This window comes from Myotis yumanensis, unplaced genomic scaffold, assembly GCF_028538775.1.
Source record: "Myotis yumanensis isolate MYYU_CA2020_CCGP unplaced genomic scaffold, mMyoYum1.0.hap1 SCAF_8, whole genome shotgun sequence".
NCBI classification, from domain to species: Eukaryota; Metazoa; Chordata; class Mammalia; order Chiroptera; family Vespertilionidae; genus Myotis; species Myotis yumanensis.
This window is the reverse complement of record NW_027223759.1, coordinates 21,240,302-21,263,999: the sequence shown is the minus strand read 5'-3', so window position 1 is coordinate 21,263,999 and position 23,698 is coordinate 21,240,302. Positions and strand designations below refer to the sequence as shown.

The following is a 23,698-nucleotide window of genomic DNA, read 5'->3' as shown; positions in this document are numbered from 1 at the left end:
TAAAATGGTAATAATAGCAGGGCGTTGCTAAAAAAAAAAAAAGGAAATGAATTAGTATATACAAAAGGCCCAGAATCCTGCTTGGTAGTAGTTAGTGGAGCAGAATTTTCATTCCCCAGCCTCTATATCCCATACCATTTCCCATTTGCATCCCTGCCCACTGTCCCCCACTTACTGAATCAGTTCCAGCACCCGCCTCTTCATGGCATGGATCAGGTCCTGCTGCCCTGCAAGCTCCTCCTCATACATGGCGTCCCTCCTTTCAGCCTCCTGCTGCCTCTGCTCCAGCACTGCCTGCAGCCCGGCCCGCTCTTCCTGACACCTGGGTACAAAGGGAAGACTGAGTTCTGAGGAGAAAAGCTCAGCTTTGACTGAGCTAGGCTGGGCTTCTGTCTGCCAGAGAGCCCTAGAGGAACTGGTGGTGTCCCCTGAAGTTGAAGTCCACCTCTCCCCCACACCCCCCAACACTACACATGATACATACACACGCCACACAATATACATACACTCACACTATACACACACACACACCACACTATACATACACACCCACACTATTCATACACATATCACTCTACACATACACCCCCCCACAAAACAAACACCCCCACACCCACACTATACATACACACGCCACACACTATAGATACCACCCTATACATACTACCCTATACATACACCCCTCTACAATATATACACACAGACCACACTACACATACACATACCCCACATTATACATATGCACACTACACTATACATACACATTACACTATACATACACACACATACACTTTTCACATTGTACATACACACATCACCCTACACACACATACCACATCTACCAACCCCCCCGCTATACATACACAAACACATCACATTGCACATATACACACACCATATGTCAAATACACTTACAACACAGGACATAACAACACACACATTGATAGCACAGCACACATACCACATGGCACACACACACACACACACACACCACACCACACACATCACATGTACTCACCACACATACTAGTACCACATACACTTACAAAACACCATGCACATTCTCAACATAACACATACCACACTCCACAAACGCCACACCACACACCAAACTGAGCACTGTGTGGACTGACACATAGGCTGACTCCTCACCAACTTCAGAGAAATGAAAACAGGGTCTAGTCTTGTGTCTTCCTTTAGAGGAGTCAAGCCAACATTTCTATTTGTTCTCTTTTAAAAAATATTTCCACTTTATTAATATTTTTTTAAAAAATTAAATCTTTATTGTTAAAAGTATTACATATGTCTCCCTTTTTCCCCCATGGACCCCTTCTAGCCACCCCCACCACCTGCCCCAGGCTTTCACCACCCTATTGTCTGTGTCCATGGTTTATGCATAAATGTGCACAAGTTGTTTGATCTCTTCCCACCCACCCACCCTACCCTGACTTCCCTCTGAGGTTCTGCAGTCTGTTCTATGCTTCTCTGTCTCTGGATCTATTTTGTTCATCAGTTTATTTTGCTCACTGGATTCCACATATGAGTGAGATCATGTGATACTTGTCTTTCTCTGTCTGGCTTATTTCACTTAGCATAATACACTCCAGGTCCCTCCTGGGCAGCTGCTATTAAGAACCTTAGGCAAAGCTGCTAGACCTAAGACACTGGAATTTTCCCCTTAGATTCTGGACAATGTTTTGCTGATTGGGAGTTGGGCCTCTCCATAGATAGTCATTCAGTTTGTCAGAATCATCCTACGGTGTCAGATAGGGTGAAACCCCAAGTTTGCCGCTCACTGGCTTTTTGGGAGTGCACGGACTATTCAAAGAGTAAGACGTGTTGTTGCTGCTGACATTATCAGAAAAGCCCGCATCCACAGTCTTTGGGTCAGATTCCTTTCTACGATTGTGAGATAGCTCTGACTCATCTTCTGACTTTATTTCCACATAGTCACCTTCGTTTCCTTTAGTCTCTTTGAAATTGGAAAAATAGTTCTGTGTAGCTATTTAAGGGCAAATTTCTATTTACTACCAGAACTTTCTGTGAGTCTTGGAGAGTGAGATCTGAGCGTTTTCCAATACCCTGTTGACATGAGTCACCTATACCTGGCAGCAAATCCTGGTGACTCTCACACCTTGAACTGTTGTGTAAAGACAACAGCTGTTTCCTTCCCATTTCATTAGGGTAGTTGATGGAGTCCGCTGACTTGTTTACTAAGATGGAGGAAGATTAGAACCTGTTATAAGGCTGAGATTTAGCGCTGATTCATTTCCGACCCAAAGAGTTATAAAGATGGTCTTGACATGAGTTCCCCTTGTTGGGCTGACTGATCACCACACTGTCTCTGCATGGTGCCCAGCAGATGGTTGGAGGTTTGCAGAGAAGGCACGGAGCAAGCTGTGGACAACTGTCTTGGAACATTTTTTTGTGTTTATCTCTAAAATAGATATTTTAGAGATAATGAAAATACATCCTGCATATCAGATATTTTGGCTTCAAGTCTTGCCCCTGGCTGATAACAGAAATCTGCGAATTCTCCATTACTATAGGTCGAATGCAAAAGGATTTTAGCATCTATGTTTATCAGGATATTGTCCTATAATTCTCTTTCTTTGTAGTGTCTTTGTCTGGTTTTGGAATTAGGATAATGCTGGCCTCATAAAAAGAGCTTGGAAGTGTTCCTTCTTCTTGGATTTTTTTTTTTTTAATAGTTTGAGGAGTATAGGTGTTAGTTCTTTGAATGTTTGGTAAAACTCCCCTGTGAAGTTTGAACCAGGGCTTTTGTTTGCTGGGAGTTTTATGATTACTGCTTCTATTTCATCAGTTGTTATTGGCCTATTCAGGTTTTCAAATACTTCCTGATTCAGTTTTGGGAGATTGTATTTTTCTAGGAATATGTTCATTTCCTCCACATTGTCCAGCTTGTTGGCATATAGTTGTTCATAGTATTTTCTTACAATCCTTTGTATTTCTGTGGTGTCTGTTCTTATTTCTTTTTTTGTTTTTCTGTTAATCCTCACCCGAGGATATTTTTCCATTGATTTTTTTTTTTTTTTTTTTTAGGGAGAATGAAAGAGAGAGGGAAAGACAGAGAGAAACATCGATGTGAGCGAAACATATTAATTGGTTGCCTCCTATATGAGCCCCTACCAGGGTCTGGGCTGGGGAAGAGCCTTCAACCAAGGTAAGAGCCCTTGACCAGAATCAAACCTGGGACCCTTTCATCCACGGGCCAACATTCTGCCCACTGAGCCAAACCTAGGACTTAGTTGTTATTTCTCCGCTTTCATTTATGATTTTATTTACTTGGGTCCCCTCTTTTTGTTTCTTGATGAATTTGGCTAATGTTTCATCAATCTTATTTACCTTTTCAAAGAACCAGCTCTTGGTTTCATTGATCTGGAAGACCTATCCAGTGAAGTCAGCAGGGTGTTAAAGTCCCCCACTATGACTGTATTGCTATTGATCTTGCCCTTAAAGAAACGGTTCTCAACCTGTGGGTCGCGACCCCTTTGGGGGTCGAATGACCCTTTCACAGGGGTCGCCTAAGACCTTGGAAAACACATATATAATTACATATTGTTTTTGTGATTAATCACTATGCTTTAATTATGTTCAATTTGTAATAATGAAAATACATCCTGCATATCAGATATTTACATTACGATTCATAACAGTAGCAAAATTACAGTTATGAAGTAGCAATGAAAATAATTTTATGGTTAGGGGTCACCACAACATGAGGAACTGTATTAAAGGGTTGTGGCATTAGGAAGGTTGAGAACCACTGCCTTAAAGTCTCTAGAAGTCTTTAAAATATATTTAGGTGCTCCTATATTGGGTGCATATATGTTTACCAGGGTTATATCCTCTTGTGGGATCGATCCCTTTAGTATCAAGTAATGACCTTTGTTGTCTCGTATGTTGCCTTCATTTTGAAGTCTATTTTGTCAGATATGAGTATTGCTACCCTAGCTATTTTTTCATTTCCATTCGTCTGGAAAATTATTTTCCCATTCCTTCACTCTCATTCTGTGTGAGTCTTTTGTTCTGAGGTGAGTCTCTTGTAGACAGCATATAATTGGGTCATGTTTTTGTATCCATTCAGCTACCTTATATCTTTTGATTGGAGCATTTAATCCATTTATATTTAAGGTTATTATTGATAGGTACTTATTTATTGCCATTTTAATTCTGTATGCCTATATTTCTCTATTTCTTCTCATTACAGCAGTCCCTTTAACAGTTGCAATGCTGGTTTAGTAGTATAAAACCCTTTAGCCTTTTTTTTTTGTCTAGGAAGCTCTTTATTTCACTGTCTATTTTGAATGAAAGCCTTGGTGCATATAGTAATCTTGGTTTCAGATCTTTGCTTTTCATTGCCTTGAGTACTCCATGCCATTCCCTCTGGCCTGTAGAGTTTCTCATGAAAAATCAGCTGACAGCCTTAGGTGAGTTCCTTTGTAGGTAACAAATTGCTTTTCTCTTGCTGCCTTTAAGATTCTCTCTTTTTCTTTAATTTTTGGCATTTTATATGATGTGTCTGGGCATGGGCCTGTTTGGGTTCTTCTTGCTTGGGACTCTCTGTGCCTCCTGAATTTGTATGACTTTTTCCTTCACCAGATTAGGGAAGTTTTCTGCCATTATTCCTTCAAACATGTTCTTGATCCTTGCTCCCTTTCTTCCCCTCTGGCACACCTAGTATGTGAATATCATTATATTTCATGTTGCCCCACAGCTCCCTTACGCTCTTTTCCTGTTTTTTAATTGTTTTTTTTTTCTTTTCGGTTCTTTGATTGAGTGATTTTTTTTCCTACCCTGTTTTCTAATTCACTGATCCAATCCTCACCTTTCCCTAATCTGCTGTGTATTCACTCCAATGTGTTCTTTATTAGTGCTATGTCATTCTTTATTTCTGACTGTTCTTTTTTCATAGTTATTATATCTTTTCTCATGCTGCTGAGCATCTTTACCATCATTATTCTGAACTCTATATCAGATAAATTTCTTATCTCCATTTCATTTATCTCTTCTGGAGAATTTTCTTGTTTTTTCAATTGGGGGTTGTTTTTTTGTCTCTCCATTTTGGCTACCTGTTTGGGTTTGTGTCTATGTATTAGGTAGATCTGTTATGACTCCTAATCTCTAATGCAGGACAGTCAGATGCTATTTCTGATTGGCCCCCAGTGCCCTATTTGGGGCTACCAGCAATCCACAGCTTGTGGCTCCCTCTGCTGGGGCTGGATGTGCACTTCGTCCTTCCAAGATGTACACCAGGGTCTGTTTTTCTTAGCCCCAGGCCCAGAAGGAGTCAGGCAAAGACTCAAAGCCTCCAGAGATCTGTAGTCTGATTGTTTTCAGCCTTGATTGGCCTTGGGCTATGGACCACAAGGTAGGGCCAGAGTTTTCCCAACAGTGTGTGGCAACTATTTTTCCCCTAGGCCAAAACCACCTGGATAGCAAAGGTCTGTAGGAGAAAGATGTCTTCAGCAGCATGAGGGAATGACTCAGCACAGGAAACCAGGGTGGCTGCCCTACAAGCTCCAACCCCAGAGCCCCCAACCCTGGACTCTCCTCACACAGCTCCAGTCCACTCTGCCTTCCCTCTAACAGAGCCCAAGGTGAGTGGCTACACACAAAATTTTGTATGTTGGCTCTTTTAAGAGTGTGCCTGCATTTCCAGCTGTCTCTGGCTGGCAGATAGTAACCCTGCTGCTTTTCACAGCTTTCTCAGTTCTGGTGCTCTGGGCTGGGGAACCCAGTTCTGAGTTTAGATCCCAGAGTTCTCAGTGGGAACCCCCCACAGCTGAGATATCCCTACTGAACTTTCAACTGCTGTCTGTGGGAGCCCAGCCACACCTTTCACATCTTTGCCCTTCCTACCAGTCTCTACTTTCTGTCCTTGGTTATCAGGGTTCTCTCCAGCAAGTCTTCAGTTGATTTTTCACGGTGTTTTTTCTGTATTTGAGTTGTAGTTCCAGTTTTATCCTTGGAGTGTCAGTGTAGCTTTCACTTACTCTGGTGCTATTTTTAATAGAAATATTTCCATTTTAAAATATCCACAATCATGGCAGCTCTCTTGGGGAGGCGAGCATCTGGGAGCCCAGGCTGGGCAGGCTGTGTCCAGCTGAAAATAATTTTGGTGCTTGGAGAAGGCAGGAAAGTGATATAGAATATGGAGTGATTTTTTGGTTTTAAAATATTTTGAAAAATTATGTTACATTGTCTTTTAAATTATAAAATGTAATATTAAGCATATGGCTTCCTTAAATTTATGTTTCAGTTTTGGGCTTGGAACCGCCTCAGCTTTATTCTTGCCTCTTTTTGTCTTTAGTGGCTTCCTGGAAGGTTCCAAGAAATCTACTGAACTGGAAATATAAAGGTCCCACCCCTTACTCCATCACTCTGGCGGTACGTGTCCCATGACCGCTGATGTATGTGTCCACGACCCTGGGCCTGAGTGTGTTTGGGGGAAGAAACTTGACAATGAATTGAATTATTAATTTTTAAAATGCTGTCATGTAGCCTGCTCCAGGGAAAAAAACTGGGTGGGCCATGACATCAAGCTGACAACAGAGAGCCACTGGAACTCCAAAAAGCCTGTCCCTGCAGCCTTAAGAAAGAGTGTTTTTGTGCTTGGGTATTGGATCAGGGCCATGTTTTTACTTTTCATGAATATTCTAGTCTTCGGCTTCCTCATTTCTTAGCTGCTTATTTCATTTTTCTGAGATAGTTTACTTGCCCAGTGACCCCAGGGCAGTCCCATATCTCAGTTCCAAGTGTATTTTCTTTCTTTCTTTTTTTTTTGTTAATCCCCACCCGAGGATATTTTTTCCGTTGTTTTCTAAAGGGAGTGAAAGGGAGGGAAGGTAGAAAGGAGAGCGGAGGGAGTAGATGAGAGAGAGGCAGACATTGATGTGAGAGAGACACATTGATTAGTTGCTTTCTGCATGTGCTGGGACCAGGGGCAGGAATTAAACCTGCAACTCAGGTACCTGCTCTTGACTGGGAATCAAACCTGTGACCCTTTGGTGCACAGGCTGACACTCTAACCACTGAGCCATATCAGCCAGGGCCCAAGTGTGTTTTCATAGGAACTATAGGATGTTCTGCTCTGGGGCCTGCTGCTGGGATGGTCTGCTGTCCTCCCTATACATCTAGCCTGGGCTCTGCACTCCGCCTACTCTCCGTCTGTTCTCCACAGTATAGCTAGAGCAGTGGTTCTCAACCTTCCTAATGCCGCGACCCTTTAATACAGTTCCTCATGTTGTGGTGACCCCCAACCATAAAATTATTTTCGTTGCTACCTCATAACTGTAATTTTGCTACTGTTATGAATCGTAATGTAAATATCTGATATGCAGGATGTATTTTCATTGTTACAAATTGAACATAATTAAAGCATAGTGATTAATCACAAAAACAATATGTAATTATATATGTGTTTTCCAATGGTCTTAGGCGACCCCTGTGAAAGGGTCATTCGACCCCCAAAGGGGTCTCGACCCACAGGTTGAAAACCGCTGAGCTAGAGCCATCCTTTAAAAACCTAGGTCAGCCCATGAGAGCCCCTGCTAAAGACTCCTAGGCACGTCCTCTGCTCCAGCCACACAGCCAGCTTGTTCCCAAGCACACTTCTCCTGGCCTTCGCTTTTGCTGGTCCCCAGCCTGGAGGATTCCTCCCCAGATATTTGCCTGGTCTAGTTTTCCCATGGTTGGGGTTTCTCCTTAAATGTCAGAAGGGTTTTCTTGATCCTAAATCTAGAAGGCTATCCTGCCTCTCATTCCCCTTTCCTCCTTTCCTGGGTTGATTTTTTCTCCACAGCGCCTATGGCTACCTGACACTGTATTTCTACTTGTTGATCTACTGTCTGTCTCCCCAGGTCTGTGAGAACAGACATTGCCTGTTCTGTTCACTGTTATCTCCCCACCCTCACTCATGGAGTAGTAGAGGCACAATAAATATTGTTGACTGACCAAATGGACCCCATATCACTTGTGCTCTTTGGTGCTGAGATAACCTGTTACCAGTTTGATGCCTCAGGAGCTTCTGTCACTCACCACCCCATTTCAATGACTCCCAATAGACCCTGAGCCCATGCCTCTCTCCTGAATGGCATACTTAATTGCCTCCTCAAAGGCTCCGCTTGGGTGTCTAACAGGTGTCTCAAACTTAACATGCTCCAAATTAAACTTCTGAATGTTCCCCACTAACTTACTCTGCATAGCAGATGGTCAGTGGTGATTCTAGCTTTCCTGGCCAGAAAACTCGGGGTAATTCCTGACTTCTGTCTTCCTCTCAGACCTCACATGCAATCCCTCAGGAAGCCTGACCTTACACTGGGTCCAGAATCCAGCAGATTTTCCACACCCGCACTGTGATCAGAGCAGTCCCAGGCACCATCGCCCTCCCCTGCACGGCGGGGCAGCTTCCTCATTGGTCTCCCTGCTGTCACCCTTGCTTCCCCACAGACTAGCTTCACAGAGCCCTTGAAAACACAGGTCAGCAGGGGATTGTCAACGGCGGGAAAAAAAAGGAGAAATATGTAATACTCTTTGTAATAATTTAAGCAATAAAAAAATATATTAAAAAAAGAAAAAAAAAAAAAAGAAAACACAGGTCAGTCCAGAAGAGGCACATCGCCGAAACCGGTTTGGCTCGGTGGATAGAGCATCGGCTTGCGGACTGAAAGGTCCCAGGTTCGATTCCGGTCAAGGGCATGTACCTGGGTTGCGGGCACATCCCCAGTGGGAGATGTGCAGGAGGCGGCTGATCGATGTTTCTCTCCCATCGATGTTTCTGACTCTCTATCTCTCTCCCTTCCTCTCTGTAAAAAATCAATAAAATATATTAAAAAAAAAAAAAAAAAAAAAGAAGAGGCACATCTATAGACAGTAGGCAGGTTAGTGTTGCCTAGAGCTGGGAGGTTAGGCGGAAGCGGGAGTGATTGCTAACGGGTACAGGGTTTTCCTTGGGAGATAAAATGCTCTAAAATTGATTGTGGTGATCCATGCACAACTTTGAATACACTAAAATCATTGAATTGTTTTAAAAAGCAAATAAGCATGTTTTTTAACATTAAAATAGTCATGTCTTGTCCGTTCCCTGATCAGAACTCTCAGTGGCTCTCATTTCACTCTGAATTAAAGTCAAGGCCTTTTTGATGCCTACTAGGGTCTCCCTAACTTGGTCCCCATTACCTGCCTGACCTTTCCATACATCCCCTTCTGTCTTCATTCCACTGGGGCCATGATGGCCCCCTGATGTTCCTAGAACCTGCTATGCTCATTCCCACCTCAGGGCCTTTGTTCTTGCTGTTCCCTCTGCCTGGAACGTTCTTCGACCACACATCCAAATGGTTCACGCCTCACTTCCTTCAGGCCTTTACCCAAACCTCACCTTTCCAGGGAGGCCTTCCCTGACCATGCTACCTTATTTAATATCACCCCGATACTTCCTATTCCCCTCCCCTGACTTATTCCCTCCCCCTTTAGAACCTATTGTAATCTGACATTCCATGTATTTTATTTGCTTATCTTATTACTGACTGCCTCGCCACTAGAATGTAAGCTCCTTGAGGGTGGAAATTTTGTCTGTTTTTCCCCCAAGAGGATTTCAGGCACATAGAACAGGCCTGACACAAGCACTTCGAGTGTTTGTGGAATGACAATGATGGATGGGATGACCAGTGGCAGGACAGCAATCTGCAGGGAGCAGCCTGAGGCTGGAGTCTCCCAGCTTAATCCCCAGAGAAAACCCTTGGGTGGGCAAAGTCCTGCATTCGCTTTGGGCCTGAATCATGGGAATTTTTAGCACCAGGAGCAGCTGCTAAAATAGCAGGAGAGTGAATTGTATAGTATTTTTGAGCTTTAGTTCCTCATCTATAAAATGGGGGTTTTAGAGAACCTATCTCATAAGGCTGTTTATGAGGAAGCAGCTAGAACAGTGCCAAGGACACAGTGCCAGGTCGTTATGATTATGACTACCCAGGGCGTGAAAGAGAGGTTGTACAACGAGGAATAGGAAAAGGAGAGACAGAGGAACACAAGGAGTGTGTGGGGCAGGGAGGCAGAGGGGATTGCAAAGAGAGAGGAATGGCCCAGAAGAGGCAGCAGAAAGAGGCCAAGATGAGTATGGAAGGGAAGGGAGGGACCGGAGGTATAGATCTATCCTGGGGGCTACACAGGGAGGCCTGTGAAGGAGGAGGCAGGCAAGGGGGAGGGGAAGGGATAGGAGGGGAAGGTGGGAGTCCTTGAGAGCAGGAACAATGCCCTGTATGCCTCAGAATCCAAAGTTGTCCTCTCACAGGGCTTGGTGCACAGGAGGAGCTCAGAAGATGCTTTCTGACTGTGAATGCCAGTAGGAGATGAAGCACCGCCTGTCCCCCCAGCCTCCTGGCTCTCACTCCCATGTGTGTTAGTGGTTGCCAAGGTTACCTGCTGAGCTGCTCCTGCAGTGCCTTCAGCTCCCTCTCCTGCTCCTTCAGCAGCTGCTCCTGGTGCCAGGCTTGCTCCTTGGTCTTCTGCAGCCTATGTCTGAGGGTCTGGAGGAGGGGAGGAAAGAAGAAAGGGAAAGGGAGCTGAAAAAAAGGGTCAGAGACCCCAGCCCCAAAATGACTTGACAAAGGACCCCATGAGACTTCAGACCATGTGAGACCACCCTTGGGTGGAAGGCAGGACTGGGGATAACACTGGGAGCTCTGATGCCTGGCTCTGCCTCTGGGTGAGCATGGAGCCACCATGTCTTCCTTCATTGAGGGGTGGAAGTTACAAAGCTCAAGGACCCAGAAGACTCTGGCTAAGGAGGAGGCTGAAGGAAGGCTTATAAACAGTCTTGGGTGACCTCCAGGAGACCCATCTACAACAAGAGCAACTAGTTGAGGTCTGCAACAGTAGGATTTACATATTGGCAGGAAACCTGCTGAGAATGAGAGCTATGAAACCTGAGAAAAACAACTGCCCTGGAGAACTGTTGGAAAGGTATCTCAAATGCAAATGTCTTTAGGGGCAAGGTGTCGCAGTATTGATGAATAAAATGAGTCTGGTATGAGGTAATAGGTAGAGGTGGGGACTATGGTGAATTAAAGAATGCATAGCTTTCAAAAGACAGCCTCAAATAACAATAATCCTAATCCTGTATGGGCTAATAAATATTGATCTGTGAGCTGGAATGATCCCCAGGCTACCATTGAAGACCTCTGACTATGGGCTACTTTAGATTGGGGAGAACAGACAGGTACAGAGCTCAACTGCTCTCACCTTGACCACATCCTGCAAGGCCACCTCTGCTTGCTCCTCCTTCCTGGTCACACTGGTAACTCCTGTTTGCTCTTGTGGCTTCTCTGTGGTGGAGCCTTCCTTTGTTTTCAGGCCCTGAAGGACGCTGGGCTCCCCCAGAATGGTAGGCTCCTTGTTCTCCTGCCTGTTTGGTGACATGGAGCCCTCATTCATCCCTCGGGGGCTGGAGACCAGCAGCCCCTGGTCGTGACCCCACTCTGCTTCCCTTTCATGAGTCCCCTCTGTTCTTTGACCCTCTGTACTCAGCAGAACCCCTCGGCCCTCAGCCTCTGTCCCTACCACCTCCTTCAGAGTCTGATTGGCCCTCTCCCTTGGCCCCTGGATGCTGGGTGTTGAGAGTTCCAGGCAGATCCCTGTCCGTGGGGCTCCCATCTCCTGGTCTTGCTGTAGCCCCTCCCCCTCTGGTTACCACATGCTGTGGAGGGCCCTGAGGCTCCTGGGATCTTCTTTCTTCTTTTCCAAAAAGGGAGAAAGATGCCTATGTTGCTGGGACATGGGGAGTCCAGCCAACCGGTCTTCCCCTGGTGCATCTCGCAGACAGCTGGCTTGGCTGGTGTGTGCCTCCTCTGGCTGGACTCCTTTGGGGCCTCCATTTACAGCTGAGATCTGCAGAGAAGTCCCAAACCCATCATCATCCTTCTCAGCACCAATTCGCCAAGCTGGTGCATGGGAAAGGCCACAGCCCTGATGCAACAAGCTTGCTAAATATATGGATTCCCAGGCCCTCCCAACTGGAAATGCTGATCCAACAAATCTGGGGGAGGGTCAGGAATCTGAATGTTAACATCCGGTGATCTGATCCGAGGCCCCAGCTTTGACCTGATCAGGGAGCAGCAGCTCTTCTCTTTTCAATTTCCTTTCCTCCCTCACCGCTAGCTCACACCCTTCTCCCTCCTTCATTTCTGTCTTCTGCATGAATCTGGTTTCCCCTAAGTTCTTCCCACCCCTATCCTCTGATCTTTCCCTCCGAACTTGACTTCTTTATATTTTCTTGTCTGCAAAATGGGAATAATCAGACCTGCCTTGTAGGGTTGTGATGAAAACTTAGATTGACCAATAGTCTTCTAAGAGTCACCTCTGCCAAGAAGCCTTCTCTGGACCCCACGTTCCCCTGTGCACACCCCTACGCTTCACATGTCATGTTGCAGCGTGTTCCTTTAGGCTCTGCCTCCCTGAACAGACCTGGAAGTCCTTCAGGTCAGAGACTGAGTCCTCATAGTTTCTGGACCTGGTGCCTGGAAGCTGGTGGGGGTGCAAAGCGAGCTCGTGGAATGATGATAACTGCAAACTACCACTTACTGAGCACGTGGCAGGAGCCTTGTTCTGTGCTACACATGGTCTGTTTCAAGGCATCCTCACAATCGCCCTGCGAGCATGGCAAATAATTTGCTGGAGGACTGTGGTTAGTAAGGGCTGGAGCTGGGATTTGAACCAGGTGATCTGGCTCTTCTTCAACCGCTCCCTGAACTGAACTGAGACATTTGCAAATCTTCCAGAAAAGGTTGTTTTCCTGGACTGTTTCCTATAAGCTTCTGGTCACCCTCTCTAGCACCTCCTCCTTCCCTGGGCCCCAATGGCTTCTGCAGATGATGTCAGCCATTCCTTTCTCTCCCCGATATCCCCACCACTTAGGATATGAGCCTTTGCTTCTGTGGGTCCCCAGTCCCCAGGTCCACACATTGGCCTCTCTGACTGTCCAGTTGGTACAGGGCTCAGTTACTGCCCAACCCAGGGGGGTCTCAGCAGAGATGCAGAAGAGGCAGCTCAGAGTGAAGGTCAGGCAGAAGCACCTCCTTTGGGGAGTCTTTGGTTCTTCTGAGTCTTCCTTGGGTCCGGCTAGAATTAGAGCAGCGGGACCTAAAAGTAAAAGGGGCAAGGAGATCCTGGTCCTCTCTCCAGAAGTGGTCTTGGCTCTTGGATGCAGGATATCCTATTTTTCCCACCACCCATTCATCCCACCCCCCTTTCCACCTTCCTCCCCTCCCACCCTCGTGCACACTTCCCCCTCTTCATCCATCCCTGCATCCCCACCCTCCACTTATCCACCATCCCACCATCCATTCATCCTTCTAACACTCTATCCCAGCCACCCAACAACTCTTTAGAGAGTATATTCTATGCAACATCATGGGGCATCATTAGGTTATCCTGAAGGCTAGGGAGGTGGAGATTCAGGGGCTCAGAAAGCAAGAAAGGAGGGAGAAATGGATGGTGCTAGAGGTTGAGGGCTTGGGGCTCGCTTGGGATGGGTGGTAGCTGTGGCAGCAGGCATGCAAAGAAGCTTCCCTCCACGTGTACCCACTCACTCTGAGAACATGGGCCAGGCCCCATCCAGGTCCGACCGCTGCAGATCCAAGTCGAAGGCCACCCCGTTGAGAGCATAGAGGGAGTCCAGGATGTCCTCCTGGAGTTCAGGGCACACCAGAGGGCTCCGGGGGCCATACCATTCCCTGTGTTCACAGTGATCAGCATCCTTGGCCTTTGGCCCTGGTGCTATTGCCACCTCCAACCTCAGAGAATCCACCTCTGCTGCATACCATAATGGAACAATTCCCCAGGCAGGGCTGTGGCCCTTGGTGAATGAGAGGCCTAAGTATCATGATGAAGTGTCATTCATGACTGGGCTTCTAACCTCCCATCTGCTCTTTCTTCCTTGACTTTCCCCTCATCTCTCTCATTTGATATTAAACCATCCTTGTGGGGATGAAGGGGGAAGTTTCGAGAAGGAGGGACAGTGGGCTCAGGTACAAGCAGGAGCATGCCCCACCTGGTGAGCTCTGGGTTCAGGAGGCAGAGCTGCAGGCACTCGGCCAGCTGTCCGTGGGCAAGGCAGAAGCGGATGAAGGCACGGCCTTTTCCCAGAGGGGTCTTCAACTGCAGAGCACACAGCGGGCAAAGTGGGGTGGTGTTAGGCCAGGGGAACTCAGCCAGCACAGAGAGGGCATGGGTGGTTGATGAGAAAGGGTGTCATGGGAGGAAAGGGCGGCTGGAGGGGTGCTGAGAATAGCACTAATGAGAGTTGAGGACCAGCGAGGGGGTCTACGGCCAGTGGAGCTGGGATGGATAAGACAAGGGCCTCTGGCAGGCCTGTGTCCCCTGGCCCCCAAGTGATCCCCATCAAGGGCCTGGTGGCAGGACCCCATCCTCCTGGGGCCAGCATGCCTGCCCCTTGGCCCTGGATACCTTGTCCTGTGAGTGAACAAAGAGGGCCGGCTCTGTGTCCCCCCGCTGCTGCCTCAGGGCAGTGCAGAGAAAATCCCAGTAATCCTTCTGAGGTCTCAGGAAGCTCTTCTGCTGTTTCTGGTCAAACTGGGAGCAAGAGGAGGGAAAGGAGTCGTAGAAATGCTTCCTCCGAGAACCCACCCTGTATCCCAGCATGCTGAGCGGGCACATGGCAGAGGGGCAAGGGCTTGTGCAGACAGACCCGGCTCAGTGGCTCTGCCCTTACTGGCTGTGTGGCCAGGAGCAAGCTGCTTGACCTCTCTGAGACCTCAGTGTTCCCATTCATTCATTCCAGAAATGCTGAGCACTCACTATGTGCCAGACCTGTTCTAAGTCCAGGGGAGACCGCAATGAACAAACTGACCTCATGGGCTTATATCTTGGAAGGGGAGACAGAAAATGAACAAACTGAAAAAGTAAAAATATATACTGTTAGATAGTACTGACTGCTAAGGAGAAAAAATAGAGCAGAAAAAGGGAATAGGAATTGGGTGGTGTGTGCACGCATGTGTGTATGTGATGGTATGTATGTGTGGTGCATGTGGTATGTGTGTGTTAAAAATTTAGATTAGGTGGTTAGAGAAAGCCTTACTGAGGAGATACTATTCAAGTTGAAATCAGAAGGAAATAAAAAAAGTGTGCCATCTAAAGTTGTGGGGGAAGAGCATTCCAGACAGGTGAAATAGTACGTGCAAAGGCCCTGTGGTGGGTGCATTCCTGGTGTGCTTTAGAAGATCAAGGAGGCCAGTGTGACTAGAGGGCAGCAGATAGAGGGCAGGCTGGCAGGAGACTCACACATACCCATATCACATATACACAAACCTCACGTACTCACACCCATATCCGCCCCACGCCACACACATACACACACATAATCAGATAAGTAGGAAGGGTGTGATGTGGGGGATGGGCAGGTCATGAATCACTTCAGGGGGTTAGAATGAGAATTGCATAAGGTGGGCACGTAAAGGCTTAGCCTGACACATAGTACATGCTCAGTAAAAGCTAGTGATAGTGATGACTGGGGCTCTAACCAGCAGCAAGGAGGACCAGCTCTAGGACATCTGTGCCTCTGACACTGTAGTCTTCAGAGCAGGGTGGTTGCCCCCAGCCCCGCCCTGCCCCAGTCCTGCCTCCCCACCCCTCCCAGGCTACATGAGTGAGGTTAGATGTCAGGAAGGTCTTGATGACTGAGGGGGACAAGGTGGTGCATGGCAGCAAAGGAAGGGTGGCTCCTCCCTCAGTATCTGGGAAAGCCCTCCTGGTTCTCTGAGCCTGGAGAGAGGGGAAGGGAGGAGACCCGAGGGGAGGACAGGGCAGGGCCCCACCTGCAGCAGCCGCTCCAGGCAGCCACAGAGTCCGTGCAGCTCAGCGCTGGCGTCTGTCACCCGATGCCCACCCCCGTAGCCCTGGAGGATGGCAGAGACAGCAGCTGTGAGGAGGATGGTGGACATCAGACATCAGGGAGTGAGGTCTCTGAGGGAGAGGCTCCCAAGATCCCTCACTTCTCCCTCAGTTCAGTCCCAGAAAATCTCACGGGACTCACTCACCTTTCAGGTCCCTGGTGACCTTGAGGGCAGCCCCCTCTTCTGCCATGAATATTTGAAAATGATATGATTCCTGTGGCTCTGGAAGTTCACCCCGGAAGGAGCCTCTGGGTTCGGCTGTTTGATCCTCTCCTTACACGAAGGAAGAATCAGCCTAGAGAAGGAATGGGATGGCTCTAGGGCAGTGATGGCGAAGCTATGACACGCGTGTCAGAGGTGACACGCGAACTCATCTTTTTGGTTGATTTTTCTTTGTTAAATGGCATTTAAATATATAAAATAAATATCAAAAATATTAATCTTTGTTTTACTATGGTTGAAATATCAAAAAATTTCTATATGTGACACGGCACCAGAGTTAAGTTAGGGTTTTTCAAAATGCTGACACGTCGAGCTCAAAAGGTTCGCCATCACTGCTCTAGGGTCCCAGTGAGTTAACTGGCAGAATAAAACCCCAGCTCTTTCTTGTGGGCCCATGTGGGAAGGTGATGGCATGGCCCCCACTTACGGAGCAGTTCCTGGTGCCTGACATCTTTGTCTCACTCAGTCCCCACAATAATCCTAGCAGGTTATCAACTCCATTTTAGACAAGGTGAAAAGGGGGCTCAGAGAGGGTAAGTCTTTTACCCAATGCCACAAAGCGCTAAGTTGTGAAAATAGAATTTGAACTCAGGTCTGTGTGCCCCCCGGGCCCGTGCTCCCAGCCCTGACTTGATGTGAGTGAGCCTGTTAGTGCTCATGCCATGTGGATGCTGGGCTGAGGGACCATCACCCCTCTTCCCATGGGGAGCCTTACCAGAGAGTCATCATCCTTGAGACACATTCTCATCCTTTCCTGAGCCCCAGCTGAGCGGAAAATATGCGTTCTTTGAGGAGAGGGAGGCAGAAGTAAGGCAAGGCCTGAGAGCTGGGACTGGGGTGTGGGGAGCAGGACACTTGGTTTTAATCCTGCTGCTCTCTCCCAGTTAAATCTCAGCTTGCCCCCCTGCCCCCAGTGGGTCCTGGAGCTCAGGGAGGAATATTGTGGTCCCTGAGGGCCAGTGAGCTTATTCTGAGAGCCTGGAGCAAAGACTGGGCATGGGATAGGAAACCCAGGGGTCTTGCCTCCCGAGCTGTGGTTGGTTGCTGAATTTGGGGGTGGCTGAGAGTGAAGAAGCAGTGGGGCACAGTGGAGAGGATAGGATGGGGAAAAGGAGAGTAAGGAGGGAGGGTGGGTGGGGGATGGAACACTGAACTGGGAGTCAAGGGACATGGGTTTCCATCCTGGCCCTGGAATTCACTATGACCTTGGGCACATCACACACCTTTCTTGGGCCTCAGTTTCCCCATATGTAGACCAGGGGTTTGGATTTAGGGTCTCTGAAGTCCCTTCCAGACCAGACTGATTATAAATCCATGAATACTTATATGCATCTTGTCCTGTCCCTCATACCCATCAAGATTCCTCAGCTTCTCCCTTCTGGCATCATTTCCCTCCTCCAGCCTCCCCCAGACCCCGGAGGCTATCTGTACTCACCTGGGAAGGCCTGGCTGGTGGAGGCACGGAGAGCGGGCGCTGCAGCCTGAGCCTGTCACTTGTGACTCTAGTTCCTCTACAGCTCTCAGAGTTTGCTGCTTGGGAGGGTGACTCAGGCCCACGCCAGCACTCGAGGGGAAACCCTGCTCCGAGCGGGAGGAGCAGAAGACTACGGGGAGAAGTGGAAATGGGGATGATTAGCTGGCCAAACACGGACTCATCCAGGGGTGGGGAGCGGCAACTGCTGCCCTTCAAGTTTCCTTCCCTTCTCGTCACAGCCACTTGCTTTGTCTTTCTTCCTCATCACCACCAGGTGGCGCAAAGAGGCTGGGATGCCGTCCCCGCTGATCTTCTGCCAGTTTTTTAGGGCCACTTGGTTGGAGTGTGATGCAGGTGGGGAGGGGAAGGCAAGAGCCCCATCACCTGTCTCTCCTGCTCCCTACCTCAGTCTCCCGACGGGGTCCCCATCCTTCCAGTCCTGGTACTCAGCGCTAAAAGGAGGGAAGTGACCCCTGGTGAGGTGCTGTCTCCAGGAATGGGCCAGGTGCGCTGCCCAGGTGGGCTGTGGCCCTTCCACTCTGGATGTGCTCTGCCTCCTTGAGCTCAGGTCTTCCCACCGCCTGGTCCTCGCTTTTCTAGGCTGGGGTGACCCAAGGGCTAGCGCTGGGGGCAGAGAACAGGGGAGCAGGCACCCGGGAGGATATTGTTCACAAACCCCAGGAAGCTCTCCTGAGCCCCGGCGCGCGCCTGGCCTGCTCTCCAGCGCCACTCCCGCCTGTCTCTCCCCTCCTGGACCTGGGCGCCCGGTGTAGAGGCTCTGTCCCCCTCTTCCTGTCCCCCGCGTCCCTGTATCCCCCTCATTATCTCTCCTTATCTGCTTCCTGCCTCTTCCGTTGCTATCTTTCTCGCCTTCCAGTACTCAGCGCGCCCGCGTCCCAGTCCCCGGGACCCTGCCACCGCCCCTCCCCGCGTCCCCGCCCTCGGGTCTCCCTCTGTCACTGGCTGCTCCCGGCGCCCGTGTCACCGCCCCTCGTCCGCCCCGGACTCCCCCGCTTCCAGGCGGTGCCGCCGAGAAGGCTCCGGGAGGGGACGGGCTGGGGGCGTCGCCGCCCCCCTCCCACGTCGGAGGCGCCCTGGGCTGGGGGGCGGGCCAGCTCCCGGGGCGCCCGCGTCCCCGCTCAGCACAGGCCCGCGGGGCGCCCGGCCGGATGGGCTGCACTGTGAGCTTGGTGTGCTGCGAGGCGCTGGAGCCCGGGCCGCCCTGCGGCCCCCAACCCCCGGGGAGCCCCCCGGGGAGCCCCCCGGGCCCGGCGCTGGGCCAGAGCTGGGAGCCCGGGGGTTTGGTCCGCGCCGAAAGCAGGCGGCTCCTGCCTCAGGTAGGCACTGCGGCGATGGGTGGGGGGAGTGGGTGGTGGGCAGAGCCTAGCTCACCTGAGACAGGTAAGGAGTCAAGCCAGGAAAGAGCCCATCAGCTGTCGGGAGGTGGGCAGTAAGGGCAGGCTACCCCAGGGGGACGGGTTGGATTAGGACCAGGTGAAGGCACAGAGTTAGGTGAGGTCTCACCTGGATTGCTAGTGCCCTTGGGAGGAGGGTGATGCAGCACCTGGCCCTTAAAAGGGCAGATAGTTCAGGTGGGGCTTAGGAGCCCTCCGAGGGGGCAGGGCTGGGAGGGCTGGGGAAAGTCACTGAAAGTGCTCATTTCCCCTGAGCTGGTCTGGGAGTCTAGGTGTCCCTCCTGGGAGCTGTGGCTGTTGTCCCTGACCGGGGCTCTCTAGCCAGGAGGGAGGGGCCTACTGAGGCAGGGAGGACCCCACTGGAGCAAGACTGCCCTGAGGATGGTGGGGGCAGCTGGACCCTCACTCCGGCATTCTCTGTCTGGGTAAGTCCTGGAGCCTTGCGAGTGGGGAACTGACCCCGGGGGTGGTGACAGGCTGGTGTTTGTCCTGGAGGAGGCATCTGTCTGGGAAGCAGCAGGTGTGGTACAGGTGTGGGCACTAGGTTTCTCCCAGGAGGAGGAGAGGGAGATATTTGGGGTCACTAGGGACTGTATAAATTGCTCTAGGCTCCCGGCATAATCCTAGCCTACCTCACTGTTCGGGGCTGTGAGAGCTGCAGTCTTCTAAGATTTGTTCGCTGTGCGGGGTTTGGATTATGGTGCTGCCTTATATCTCTCCACTTGGGTACACAGTGTGTGGGGGACTCAAAATGTACCTGTGGCTACATCCCAGCTCCCTTCTCCCCCTTCACCGGGGCAGCCAGTGAAGCCAGGTGTGTGTGTGTGTGTGTGTGTGTGTGTGTGTACTTGTGTATGTGCGTGTGCTTGCACACACATGTCTCAAAGTGATCCCTCTGCCCCGCTTGTCTGGATGCCCCTCAGGGTACGAATTATGGCATATTCATGGTTGTACTCCGCAGTGCCAGGCATAAGGCTGTACTTATAAACAGAACTCTCTGTCCTTCCTAAGCGTTGGCCGGGTCATCACCACGGTGACAGACCACGGTGAGGGACACGCCTGGGGTGTAGCTGTTGCCTGAGCCCTTGCAGTGGCTGGAGGCCTGAACCTAGCTTGGGGCCCAGGGGCAGGATGAGGCCTGGGGGTGCTGGCTGGGGGGTGTTGGCTGCTTCTCCCAGACTGCTGCTTCTCAGTCCTGGCAAAGGGGCAGAGGGTCCAGCCAGGGAAGGTGGCGTGGCAGAATCCCTGGACTTTCAGGCCCCTCCAGAGGTCATCCAGGCTCCTTTTCTTCCTTAGAGCCTCGAGTTTTCAGGGGGAAGTGATTTCACAGCCCCTCTTCTTTATCTGTCTCTATCTTAGACCATTCTTTTTTTAAAATATATTTTTATTGATTTCAGAGAGGATGAGAGAGGGAGAGAGAGATGGAAACATCAATGATGAGGGAGAATCATTGATCGGCTGCCTCCTACACGCCCCACACCGGGGATCGAGCCCACAACCGGGACATGTGCCCTTGACTGGAATCGAATCCGGGACCCTTACAGTCAGCAGGCTGACGCTCTATCCACTGAGCCAAACCAGCTAGAGCCCCAGACCTTTCTTGACTTTACTTTCTCTGTTGGTGGGTCTCCTTGATTCCCTATCTCCCTACCTCTTCCACTCCCATGCAGCCAGCTGTGGGGGATGTGCCAGGTGGGCTGAGGGACTGGCTGTCTGCTGAGATGGAGGAAGGAGCAGGGCACTGGAGGTGGGTGATCAAGGAGAGGGGAGAAGGAGGGGGAGGGGAGTGTGTGTGGGTGTGTGACAGCCATAGGGACAAGGATGGGAACGAGTGTCTGTCTGCATTCAGATGAGCTGGTTTCTGAGCTGCCTCTTGAGAGAGCCTGGCTCTCACCCATGACTCATTCCCTTCTTTATCTGCAGGATTACACCCTCCATCCAGCCCCAGCCTGTGCCCACTGCCCCCTGGCTCTGGCTCCAGAGGTGGGGGCTGTTGCTGGCTGCTCTCTTCCTTGCCAGTCCCCCTTCACCTCCCATTCATCTTACAACTCTCAGGACACTTCAGTGACCTAGGAAAGAGTAGCCAGGCGACCACCTCACTAAAGGAGGTGTTTTACCAAGTTCTTGTGGACTGTGGAGGATAAACATCTCTTGGGCACTCAGCCCCCCTGGGAGTCAGGGCTTAGAAGCTACTCAGGCATCTGGGCCACCAGCCAGGGCACGCCCACTGCCATCCTGCCATCAACATGCCACCATTCCTGCCACAGACCATTCTCCTCCTCCCATCCCCATTCCCCAGGCCAAGCTCCTCTCCTGGGGTCACAGGCTGTGCTCAGATCACCTGTCCCTACCCCCAGCCTTTCCCATCTTCTCTCCCCTCTGGGCAGCCCCTCCCTGCCAGGCCCTACTGCCCTCTTCTCCTGCATGCTGTCCCCAGTCTTCCCCCTAAGCAGGCTGTCCTGTGCACAGACCACACTGCCCTCTCTCTGCTTTCAGGCCCCATTGCCCACACCACTCCTGCCTGTCCTGAATCTGTGACCTGCCCCTGAGCCCCTGCTCTGGATGATCGGAGCCTGGAGGTGTGGTTCTGCATCCCTCCGGTGGCCTCCTCCGGGTCCTATGATTGCCATACACACTGAGCCCTCCTCTGGCAACACATGCCAGCCTGCCAGCCTCAGGAGAAGGGAAGGTGGGGCTTGGCATTCCTCCTAAGCATTCCCGCCAAACCTTCTCTGACCTGGGCGCCAAGGGGCCTGGAGGGCATCTCCAGGTGCCAGCCTCGCCTCCTCACTCTCTGCCGTGTCCCAATACAAGTGGGTGCTTGTCGGATGGTGGTGGGAGCAGAGGGCGGGAGACTCTAGGCTGCTTCTACCTTTTCTCTCTGAAAGCCAGTCCCTGGGGTCAGTTCATCTGGCCTCTGTCCAGTAGCCCAGAGACCGGTTGAGTTAGGAGATCCCCAGGAGGCAGGTGCTGCAGCCTCCCCTGCCTGCTTGTTGTGGGGTCCTACACCCCTGATGGAAGCGCTGGGTCTAATCTAACGCCCTCTGCTGTGGTTGCATTCCTTCCTCTCTCTCTATTTCTATAAATCATAGACTCCCCAGCGCTGAAAAAGGATCTTGGTGAATACTGTGAGGTCACAGATCTATTTGAGAATCTGATGAAAATTATGGCTGTTCTTGCTCAGGAAATGCTCATGGACATGTTCACACATACACAGCCACTGTATAAACACACACACACACACACACACACACACAATGACATACATCCCCTTAAGCCTACCCATGGTCCAGATCCCTCCAACCCCTGCATGTCACAGTTGAGCACACTGAGGCCCAGAGGAGGGAAATGACTGGCCTGAGGTGACACAATAAGTGACAGACCAGGACCTCAACCTGACCCTGGACATGTGGGAGTTCTGTTCGCAGCGGCAACTTTTCCCTTCTCCAAATGCTACCTGTAAGCCTGGACCTGGCCATTCATTTATTCAACAAGCATTTATGTTTTGAGTTTTGGGGTATTTATTACCTTAGTTTTGAATTGACTTTATTTCATTGTAAGTTTATGTATTTTTAAAATGATAATTTTATTGAGAGATAATTGACATGTAACATTGTATAAGATTAAAGTGTAGGCCATGTTGATTTGACACAGTTATATATTGCAATATGATTACCACAGTAGTATTAGCTAATAATTTTATCACGCCACATTATTCTTTCTTTTTTGTGGTGGGAACAAGTAAGATCTAGTCTCTGAGTCAACAAGCATTTTTGAGCGGCTGCTCTAAGCCAGGCACTGAGCTAGGAGCTGAGGATAGAGCAGGAAAGCAGACAGCCCTGTGCTTGCCTTCAGAGGGGGTGTTAATCCAGTGGGAGAGAGAGAACAAACTGTCAACAAGTGATTGCACAAAGACAGACATTATTGGAAACAGTCCTAGGGAGGGGAAGTAAAGGATGTTATAGGAGATGCCAATGGATCGGAATTAGATTGGGAGCTGCAGGAAGTGGCATTTCAGCAAGGAGCCCAAGTGCAAGTAGCAGTTAGTGAGGACAAGCATTCTCAGTAGTGGGAACAGCACGCTTGGAGGTCCTGAGATGGAGAAGAGTTGGGAGCTCTCATGGCATTTGACAAAGGCTTCCTCTGGCAGTTCCTGGTTCCTCCTAAGCCCTGACATCCATGTGGTATGTGTACGGATTGGAAGGGGTGAGAGGCAAAGCAGGGCGACCCGGGGGAGGTGGTCACAGTCATGTGGTGAGTGATGATGATGGTTCAAGTTAGCAAGGTGGTGCGCCAGTAGGAGGGCTCGGTGCGGGGTGAGGCCAAGACTGATTTAGGGGGAGAAGGGACAGGACTTGGAGGTGGGGTGGGAGGGAGAGGTAAAAAGGATTCTCCTCATCTTACAAAGATGGTAGCTGACAAGGCTTCATCAGGCATCCCTCCATATGAGTTTACTGAAGTGTTTCATAACACAGGAAGTACATAAACTGAGTACAGCCATGTACCCAATGTACCTAGCACTCAGTCAAGAAATAGAGCATTGCCTACACCCAGAAGCCCCCTTCCTGTCCTCTTCCAGTCACTAATTCCCCTCTGACTTCTACCAGAAAAGATTTGCCTGTTGTATAGAACTTCCTATAAGTGGAGCACATTGTATGTGT

The 23,698-nt window shown here is 49.9% G+C and overlaps 2 protein-coding genes across 9 annotated transcripts in view; one reads left to right on the top strand and one right to left on the bottom strand.

Annotated features, from left to right (window-relative positions):
• The window catches only part of LOC139014995 (C-X-C chemokine receptor type 2-like), a 40,099-nt gene extending 22,477 nt beyond the window's left edge, over window positions 1-17,622 (bottom strand). Inside the window, exons 1-12 of the mRNA XM_070422094.1 lie at window positions 17,584-17,622; window positions 16,864-16,933; window positions 16,071-16,221; window positions 15,849-15,952; window positions 14,482-14,607; window positions 14,066-14,172; window positions 13,605-13,748; window positions 13,089-13,155; window positions 11,708-11,904; window positions 11,260-11,422; window positions 10,438-10,544; window positions 176-322 (exon numbers count right to left, since the gene is read on the bottom strand). Of these exons, the coding sequence (XP_070278195.1) occupies window positions 176-322; window positions 10,438-10,544; window positions 11,260-11,422; window positions 11,708-11,904; window positions 13,089-13,155; window positions 13,605-13,748; window positions 14,066-14,172; window positions 14,482-14,607; window positions 15,849-15,952; window positions 16,071-16,116 (1,208 nt within the window). The 5' untranslated portion in view covers window positions 16,117-16,221; window positions 16,864-16,933; window positions 17,584-17,622. The remainder of the gene's footprint in view (window positions 1-175; window positions 323-10,437; window positions 10,545-11,259; window positions 11,423-11,707; window positions 11,905-13,088; window positions 13,156-13,604; window positions 13,749-14,065; window positions 14,173-14,481; window positions 14,608-15,848; window positions 15,953-16,070; window positions 16,222-16,863; window positions 16,934-17,583) is intronic.
• A 1,221-nt stretch (window positions 17,623-18,843) lies between these two features.
• The window catches only part of TNS1 (tensin 1), a 221,249-nt gene continuing 216,394 nt past the window's right edge, over window positions 18,844-23,698 (top strand). For 3 of the 8 annotated variants that reach the window (XM_070422107.1, XM_070422105.1, XM_070422103.1), the window contains exon 1: window positions 18,847-18,959. The gene's annotated coding sequence lies outside the window, so the exon portion shown is untranslated. Of the gene's footprint in view, window positions 18,960-23,698 lie in introns of all 8 variants that reach the window. The other 5 variants (XM_070422098.1, XM_070422097.1, XM_070422100.1 and 2 more) reach the window with 3 other exon arrangements.